This window comes from Leptopilina boulardi, unplaced genomic scaffold (genome assembly GCF_019393585.1).
Source record: "Leptopilina boulardi isolate dan_hultmark-lab unplaced genomic scaffold, ZJU_Lbou_2.1 LbouV2_341, whole genome shotgun sequence".
Lineage (NCBI taxonomy): Eukaryota > Metazoa > Arthropoda > Insecta > Hymenoptera > Figitidae > Leptopilina > Leptopilina boulardi.
In genome coordinates this window covers 5,841,004-5,850,502 of record NW_026137909.1, presented here as the reverse complement: position 1 = coordinate 5,850,502, position 9,499 = coordinate 5,841,004, and the positions used below count along the sequence as shown (strand labels likewise).

Sequence of the window (9,499 nt, the reverse complement as noted above, 5' to 3'; positions counted from 1 at the left end):
TATGTGCAATTTATCGTATAGGATTATTAAAAATAAATTTTTTATTTCAGAATTTTATTCTGGTTATTAGGTATTAAGGTGCAGAATCTTCTTGTGCAGGAGTTAATCGTGTAGGGTTTTCCTGAGTGCAATTTAATTTGTACGGTTATATTTTGTAGTATTTAATCGTTTAGAATTTTTATTATTTGTTTTTAAATTTTATTCCGCATATTATTGTGTAGAATTTTTTTTTTCAGAGTTAACGGTGTATAGGGTTTTCCTGTGTGCAATTGAATGTGTAGAATAAAATTATGTTTGCGATTTAATTGTGTAAAGTAAAAAATTGTTAATTAATTTTATTTTTGCTTATTGTCCAAGTGTAGGATTTTTTTTTGTAAAATTATCGGTGCGCAATTTTCTCGTGTAGGGTTTATTTGTGTAGAATCTATACCGACTTATTTCCCTGACCAATCTCACTTTCCCTGACTTTTCCATGATTTCCCTGACCCGTGGCAACTTTGCCTTTTGCTTAGTTTTTAAAAATTACATATTCCCAATCGAAATATATAGCGCGATTTGAATAGAAGTTCGTATTTAATAATTAATTTTTAATATAAAAAAAATTTATTAAATCTATTTTGACAAACTATAAAATAGGAATGGATTTTATATAGTTTATACTAGGTCAAGAGACGAGAAAAATCTAGTTAAAAATTCTCTGTCCCTCTGTCTGTCGACGTTGGAATTAAAAACTTTTTTTTGTCGGTAAACGTAGTTTTCTTCATTATCAATAAAAATGTAAGTCATCATGCAGTCGTGTGTTGACAATTTGACGTTCCGCATCAGCTGTGTTTATTAATGTGTGTATATAAATCGGCAGTATACTGAGTCATTTTTTTTTTTCGTCACATTAGTTGGATTAAATTTATGCGTAAATCTGTGATTGTTTTCTAAAAAATTAGTTTTTCCTCTTAAATCAATGAAAATGGAGCAAGATGTTCTAATCACATTTTTACCAAACGAAGTAATTGAAGTTATATTGGAAAATGAGAATCTAAATTTTGTTGATGTTGTCAATTTTGCCAGGACCTGTAAACATCTACATAGAACTGTTTTTTTTAGCAACAAATTATGGAGAATTAAATTTTTTCAAAGGTAAGAATTTCTTATTTTTCAAATAATTTTAAAATGTAAAAATTAAAATGACAAAAATTCCACATTAATTTGTATCATAACCTCTATTATCTTATCTATAGCATGTCGTATGTGTTTCGAATGTATATTGTTTAGTGTTTTTTTTTTCTAGAGAATACAATTGTTATAAATAGATGAATGAACACATTTTGTGCAATAATTCAAACATATGTTTAAAATAGTTTTAATCATTTTCTTTTCTCTATTTTGAAAATTTAAATTGAAAAAATTGTTTATCTGAAATTTTAAAAAAATTTCTCTTATAATTGTTTTAACTAAAAAAAATTGTATTATTTTAAAATTAAAACCATTGTTAGAGAAATTTTTTTTTTTTTTTTATCACAAACAAGTTTTATTTATTATTTTCTGATAAATATTTTTACATGGAAATTAAAATATTTTCTATATAAAAGAAATTGTATTTGAAATATTTTACAATAGCTTTCATCTAATTGATAAGAAAAATTTAAAAATGTGAAATATTGAAGATAAGAAATTTTCTTTGGAAACAAAATGTGAAATAGTTGAAAAGAATTTCGATCTTGATAACAAATCGTCGTTTAGTTTTTTTTGTAAATATTGAATTTATTTTTGATAAAGAAATTCATGTTCAATTTTTATACATTGAGAAAAAAAATTATTTTGATTTAAATAAACGGTTGACTATTAATAACAGAAATTATTGAATTAATTATTTAATTAAGAAAAAAAAAAATATTTGGTTCAAGTTAATATTTATTTGATAACGGATTATTTGAATGAAATAATTTATTAAATTTTTTTTCCATAGATGGCCCCTCTTGAAAGAAGCATACGAAAGCTATGAGAAGCATGAAACAAAAATAAAAAATTGGTTAGATGAAATAAAAGCGAGCATTGCAACAAGAAGTGAACTGATGCGACGTTTGTCTGAAATGTCAGGAAAAAATTACAGAAAACAAGAGCTTTCACATTCAGAATTAAAGGACTTTGATCCTCTTTTCCGTCCAGATGAAGGCTCTCATCATCTCGCTTATCATTTTTGCGTTGACGAACTCACTGACCTGATAAAAAAATCAGACTTGTAAGGAATTTTTTTTTATTTTCATACAATAGTCTCTGTTTTTAAATGTATTTTTTTTACACGCTAATCATAGTTTAACATTTTCTTTTTTTTGGACGCATAAACATTTTATTTCATTGAAACTTTATTTACAACAATTTTTATTCCTACGAATTGTCAATTTTCTAGAAATTTTGAAAATGACGAATTTTTATTTGACCGAAATTCCAAACGACCGAAAAAATATACGACAGAAAAAAATTTTGGTACGAGAATTATAAAAATAAATCAAAATTTTCTTGATTATTTCTGATAGGTTAATTTTAAAATTCGCGCCAAAACTTTTTTCTATTTATTCGGTCATTTGCAATTTCGGTGAAATAAAAATTTGGTAATTCGACAAATTTTCTCAAATAACAATTCGTACAAATGAAACTTTCGACAAAATAAAGTTTCGATAAAAAAAAAAAATGAGTTTAAAAAAAAAAAAAAATTAATAATTGTAATATTTCTAAGCAATTATAGCCTGAAAACTAATTTTTTTTTTAAAAAAAAATGCTTCAAAAATAGTAAAAATCAAAATTTTCAATAGCCGAATTTTTTTTTCAAATATTTGAAATTTTTTTTTAATTTTTTTGCGAAACATAAAATTTAAAATGTGGTCAAAAAACTTTTTTTTTTATTACCATTAAATTCCTTGAAAAAAGTTGCTTTAAATATAATTTTGTCGAAATTTTTAAATAATATTTTGATATCGAATAAATTTGCTTAAATGAGAATTCAAAAATTTTAACTATTTTTCTTCCAAAAATTAACTACTTCTCAAATTTTTAACTTCCATTTCTTTTTCAATTAATTATATAGGATTAACGTATTTTTTCTGTTTCAAGACAGTAATTTTTAATATTTTCATTTTTTGGATTAATTTTACAAAGTAGGTATTTTTGCCATTAGATTTAACGTATTTTTTCTTCTTTAAAAATAAAAATAATTATTATTGATATTTTTGGATTAATTTTCCAAAATAGATATTTTCAATTTTAATTTCTTTTTGAATTAATTATTTCTAATAACTTTAATCAAGTTTTTCAAAAATTCAATTACATAAAACGTTTTTTAATTATATTAATTCTTTAAAATTAAATTTATGTTTATATAATTATTTAAAAATTTCAATAATTCAAGTTTATTAAAATTTTAATTGAAAACTTCAAAAATCGAAAATTCAATATTTTTTTTATAACATTTTTTCAATTGAAAATTCTCTGTAATTCTCTACGATTCAATTATTTCCAAAAATTTTATTTAAAATTCTCCGCTGATTTAATTTGTTAAATTAAAAAAATAAAAAGTTTTTTAAATAAAAATACTCTAAAATTCTATTAATATTTAAAGTTTGCAAAAATAATTTTATTCAATTAAAATTTATGAAAGTTTCTATTTAAAATCTTCTGAAATTTAATTACATCGAAAAAAATTTTAACTCGAACTCTTTCAAATTCAATTAGCAATTTAATAATTAATTGAATGTTAATTGAATTGAGAATTTTTTTTTCTAAATTTTTATCTATATAATTTTTTGTTTAATTAATTATTTCAATAGTTTTAATTCAATTTTTCAAGAATTTTATTATTTAAATTTTTTTTTTAATTAATGTTTATATTTACAACAAAATTATAATTTTTGAAATGCAATAATCACTCCATTAAAATTCAATTATTTAGAACATATTTCAGATGAAAATTCTCAAAATTCAATTATTATTGTATGAAATTTGTAAAAATAATTTTTTATTCAAATTTATAAAATTTTTAATTGAAAATCTCCTGAAGTTCAATTATTTACAAAAATTTGAAAAGAAACTCTTGAAAATTTGAATATTTTTGAAATTTTAATTAAAAATCTTGTGAAATTTATAATTATTTCACAAATTTTCATTTGAAATTAATGAAATGAGAATTCAAAAGAATTTTAGAAATGGAACTTATAGAATTTTTTTTTTTTTAGAATTTTGTCCTAATTAATTAAAATTTTTGAAAATTTATCCTATTCGATTCTGAATTAAAATAAAAAATTAACTTTTTTTCAAATGTAAATCGACTTTTCTTGTGGTTTAATGTCAATTCGAAATATATTTTGCTAAATGAAAATTAGATTACAAAACAATTATTTTTAAATTAAAATTTTGGAAAATGAAAATTCTGTTAAATAGAAATTATATTGAATAAAAATTTTGGTAAACTAAAGAATCGAATAAAAATTCGGCTAAATAAAAATTTTTAAACATGAAAATTCAATTCAATATAAATTCTACTTTATAAAATTCAAAAAATTCGTCATTAATTTCGAAATTCTGGAAATTCCCACAAATTCAGTATGGAGGAAAAATTGATGCATTCCTTGTTTATTTTTTTCAAACTAATTCTTTTTTAGAAAAAAAAAAATAGAAAAAATTTTAATTTTTAAATAAAACTGAACTGATATTTTCCTTTTACAGAAATAGTAATTTAACTGATAAATATTATGCGCATAAAGTTGCGCGCTATATGCGACAATATCGTTTAACTGAGGAATGGCAAAAATTTACAAATTTACCACCACGAGAACAAATATTAGAACGTGGCGCTGTTCTTGTTGCACAATGGAGTCAACCTGAGAAATATGTTAATTATTCATGTGTTTCCTCTCAATTGGATGAAATTGCTGAACGAACAAAATCAGTATTAAAAGAACAACATCCACAGCATCCTTTATTTTCCCTGCCAGCTGAACAATTTCGACATTGGAGAATGAAAAATATTGACGATAATCAATGGTCCGGAACAAGAACACGACAAGTGATTGCAGCGCTTCGTGAAATAATGTTCAATAGACTTGGATTTCAAGGTGACAGCGAAATGTATTGCACATCGGAAATGTATTACTCATCGGAAAATTCTTTCATTGATCAAGTTTTAGAGAGAAAACATGGAATTCCAATTACAATTGCCATTATTTTTGAAAGTGTTGCAAGAAGAGTTGGCGTTAGATGTGAACCCGTTAGTTCACCAGCTCATTTCTTTCTTCGTTGGAAAGAAAAATAGTTCGTCTTGAAAATTTTTCATTTTATTCTTTTTCTCTCTTTCATTGTGTGTCGTAAATTTCACTTTTTTCCCTCTATATAAATTGTCATGGAAATTCTTTTTAGTTATAGAAAACTTTGAAATGTCGGGGAATTTTTTTATAAAATATACCGAAAATTTAATTTCCTTTATATTTGAATCGAGATTTGTTGGGGGAAAAATTGAAAATTTACGTCCATTAAAGTAGGAATTAATGTTTTTTTTTCTCGGATATTTTTACAGTAACGTTCCAGAAACAGAAGATGTGGAAATTTTCTACATTGACGTGTTCACCGGTCAATTTTTAACAAAGAATAATTGTCCTCGCATTGGAAGACTTTCGATGTATCCAATGGAATGTTACAATTCTCTAAATGCCGCAACTGCAGTCGAAGTATTTATCAATTTTATTTCTTACAAAAATAATTATTTTTTTCACCTTTTCACCTCGAAATTTATTTTAAAATTTTGAAAAAAAATTGTATTCAAAAAAAAGTAAAATTGAAATAATAATTTAAAAAAAAAATAAATTAAAAAAAAAATGCAATAATAATTTTTTTTTAGGTTGTGCAAAGAATGGCGAATAATTTAGAAGTTGCCGCTAGACAATGCACGTACTTAAATGGAAGAGCATCACGATTACGATCTGCATTGGAACTAATGCACATGGTTCGTCCTTATGATAATGCAACAATTTTAGATTTGGCTCGATTTTACATGCTCCATCAAATGGATTTGGCGAAATTAGTCGATGTTTTAAATCGAATACAGGAGGTAAATTTAATTTAGAAAAAAAAATCCCCCATTTCAACATTAAAGAATTATTTTCAACAAAAAACATTATTTTAGCATTATATTAAAGTAAATAAAAAATGAAATAATTTAAATAAAATTCATTGGATTTCATTTATTTTACGCAGGGTTCAGAGCTTTCTTCAAGAGGACCAGCTTGCAGTATTTTAAGAATGTTACAAGACTATGAAAATCACATGAACGTTGTGCGAGAAGTAATTTAATTTATTATTATTATTATTTTTTTTCAAAATTAATTATTATTAATTTTTAAATTAATTTTTATTAATTATTAAATTAATTTTTTATTAATTATTAAATTAATTAAAATTAATTAGAAAAAAAAACGTTGGCAAAAATTTTGATAAATTTAACATTATTCCCATTTGTTTACAGGAAATAATTGAAGTAAAAAGAAGAAAACCGGAAGTGAAATATGCGATAGGAATGATAATGAAGCACCGAAGATACGAGTACACGTGCGTAATAACTGGATGGGATGCTCGATGTGAAGCCTCACTCGAGTGGATGAATGAAATGGGGGTTGAGGAATTATCAGGCGGCTCTCATCAACCATTTTACAATGTTTTTGCTGATGACGGCTCTTCTCGCTACGTTGCTCAAGGTTTGACAAATTATTATTATTGTTAACTATATTAATTATCTCAAAAGATAAATATAATTAATTTTCAAAAAAATCTTCTCCTTATATTTAAAATTATAACTACTTCAGGCCTCGGATTATACGACATTTTCTGTCTTTTTTTTATGAAAATACGACTTTTCTCGACATATTTAAATGAGATACGACTTTTTCGACTTTTTTAAAAATATTTTTCACAAAATTTCTAAACAAAATACATATTTTTTAGTATAAAATGCAGATCTTCAGATCTTCTTTATTTCAATTATTTAGCAAATTTTTCTCTAAATTGATTATTATTAATAATTTTAATGAAATTCTTCAAACAAATTTAATTATCTTTAATTATTTTTCAATTAAAATTTTTATAAAATTCAACAATTGTTTACAATTCAAAAAAAAAAATCAAATAAAATTACCAAATAATTTCTATTTCAAATCTTTTAAAATTTAATTATTTTAAAAATTTTCCATCTAAAACTTTTTGAAATTTAATAATTTTAATTCTAACTCTTCTGAAATTCAATTATTTTAAATGATTTTTATAATATTCTTCGAAAATTTAATTCAACTCACATTTCAATTCAAAATCACTTGAATTCAATTATTTTCAAAAATTTCAATTTACAGCCTTCTAAAATTTAATTATTTCTAAAAATTTCAACTGTAACTCTTCCAAAATTTAATGATTTTAAGGCCAGGTCCAAGTGAGGCAGCGCCATCTACATTGAAACTAAAATTTTGGAAAATTTTCAACAGCCTTTTCTTGAAAACAAGAAGGTAAAATGCTTCTTCCTTTATGGATAATTGATTATTGGCAAGATATACACCAGCTAAAACTTTTTTTGAGTTAAAATAATTAAAAAAATTTCATGTCAATAAATTAAATATGAGCACTTTTTTCACAAAAACTGTAACAGTACTTTCTCAGAAATTACAATCAAAAATGCAATTTCTATTTGGAAAATTAATAAACGCTAAAAAATACACGACCTAAGATTTACCAATCACGAAAATAAGAAAAAAAAAGTATTTTAACATAACATATTTTACTCATTATGACAGCCGTTTGGCAGGTTATATATGTCACCAGACGTTTCGCAGTTTTGCCGAAAGGAGGAGATTGGCGCTGTTGCTAACCACCTGAAATACATAATCTACCAAAGGGCTGTCACAATCAGTAAAGCAGTATCAATATGTTAAATATTTAATAAAATTTTTTTTTCTTATTTTCGTGATTGGTAAATCTTAGGTCGTGTATTTTTTAGCGTTTATTAATTTTCCAAATAGAAATTGCATTTTTGATTGTAATTTCTGAGAAAGTACTGTTACAGTTTTTGTGAAAAAAGTGCTCATATTTAATTTATTGACATGAAATTTTTTTTATTATTTTAACTCAAAAAAAGTTTTAGCTGGTGTATATCTTGCCAATAATCAATTATCCATATAGGAAAAAGCATTTTACCATCTTGTTTTCAAGAAAAGGCTGTTGAAAATTTTCCAAAATTTTAGTTTCAATGTAGATGGCGCTGCCTCACTTGGACCTGGCCTTAAAGAAATTTTTGTATAATATTCTTCAAAAATTCAATTACTTTTAAAAACTGCTTATTTATTTATAAACATTTAATATCTAAAGTTATGTAATAAATTATTTTCAATTCGTTAAAATTTAATTATTGTCTGAATTTTAACAAAATCTTTTGAAAATTAATTATTTCCCAAAATTTCAACTATAACTAATCCAAAGATCAATTATTTTTAAAAAATTTAATATTTCTTTAAGAATTCAATTATTTAAAAAAGTTTCAAATAAAAACTCTAAAATTGAATTGTTGTCAGAAATTAAAAAAAGCACTACAGCAGTTTATAAATTTGCAGAAAATTTATTTATTTATTTAAATTATTATTAAAAATAATTCTAATTTAACCAAATTTCCATTTAGCAAAATTCACATTTGACAGAATTTTTAAATACCAAAATTCTTATTTCACCGAAATTTCATTTTCTAGATTTTTTATTTGTTCGAATTGTCATTTGATTGGAATTTTAAAATATCAAATTTTCACTTAATCGAAATTGCAAATGACCGAACAAATATCGAATAGAAAATTTTTTGTCGGAAATTTAAAAAAATTAATTTATCACAATTTTCTCAATTATTTCGGAATGATTAATTTTAAAATTCCCGCCAAATTTTTTCTGTCCGATTTTTTGTTCGGCTATTTGCAATTTCGGTCAAATGAAAATTCGGTAATTTGATAATTCTCTCAAAACGACAATTCGTACAAATAAAATTTTGATAAAATGAAAATTCTGCTATTTCAAAATTAGTTTAAAAAATATTAATATAAAAAATAATACTTTTAAAGAAAATGCTAACTTTTAAAGAATTAAATATATTTTTAAAAAAACAAATTTAATTTGCAGAAAATTTGTTAATTCTGTCTACACCTCAGTGGATAAACAACTTTGAAATTGGAAGGTATTTCTGCGAATTCAATGGAACACATTATACACCAAACGCGGAAAAAACCGCAGAATATCCCGAGGATGCAGAAGTTCGAAATAGTTTAATAACAACCTGAATCTAAAGAGTAATATAATTATTATAAGTACAAAATTCCATCAAAGTTAGAAATTTCGTCTCTTTTGCATTCACAAACAAAAAAATAAATAAAAATAATAATCATCTTAGAAAATTATTTCTATTCAATTTTTGTGAAAGATTGATTTTTCTTTTCAACAA

General features: G+C 23.4%; 1 protein-coding gene across 1 annotated transcript; it reads left to right on the top strand.

Annotated features, from left to right (window-relative positions):
- Positions 1-773: 773 nt before the first annotated feature.
- Positions 774-9,452, top strand: LOC127285831 (F-box only protein 21-like). The gene is made up of 8 exons (XM_051312034.1): positions 774-1,134; positions 1,964-2,236; positions 4,714-5,298; positions 5,561-5,711; positions 5,882-6,091; positions 6,238-6,324; positions 6,506-6,734; positions 9,181-9,452. The coding sequence occupies exons 1-8, from the start codon at positions 959-961 to the stop codon at positions 9,336-9,338; spliced, it is 1,869 nt and encodes a 622-aa protein (XP_051167991.1). The 5' UTR covers positions 774-958; the 3' UTR covers positions 9,339-9,452.
- The last annotated feature ends 47 nt before the right edge of the window (positions 9,453-9,499 follow it).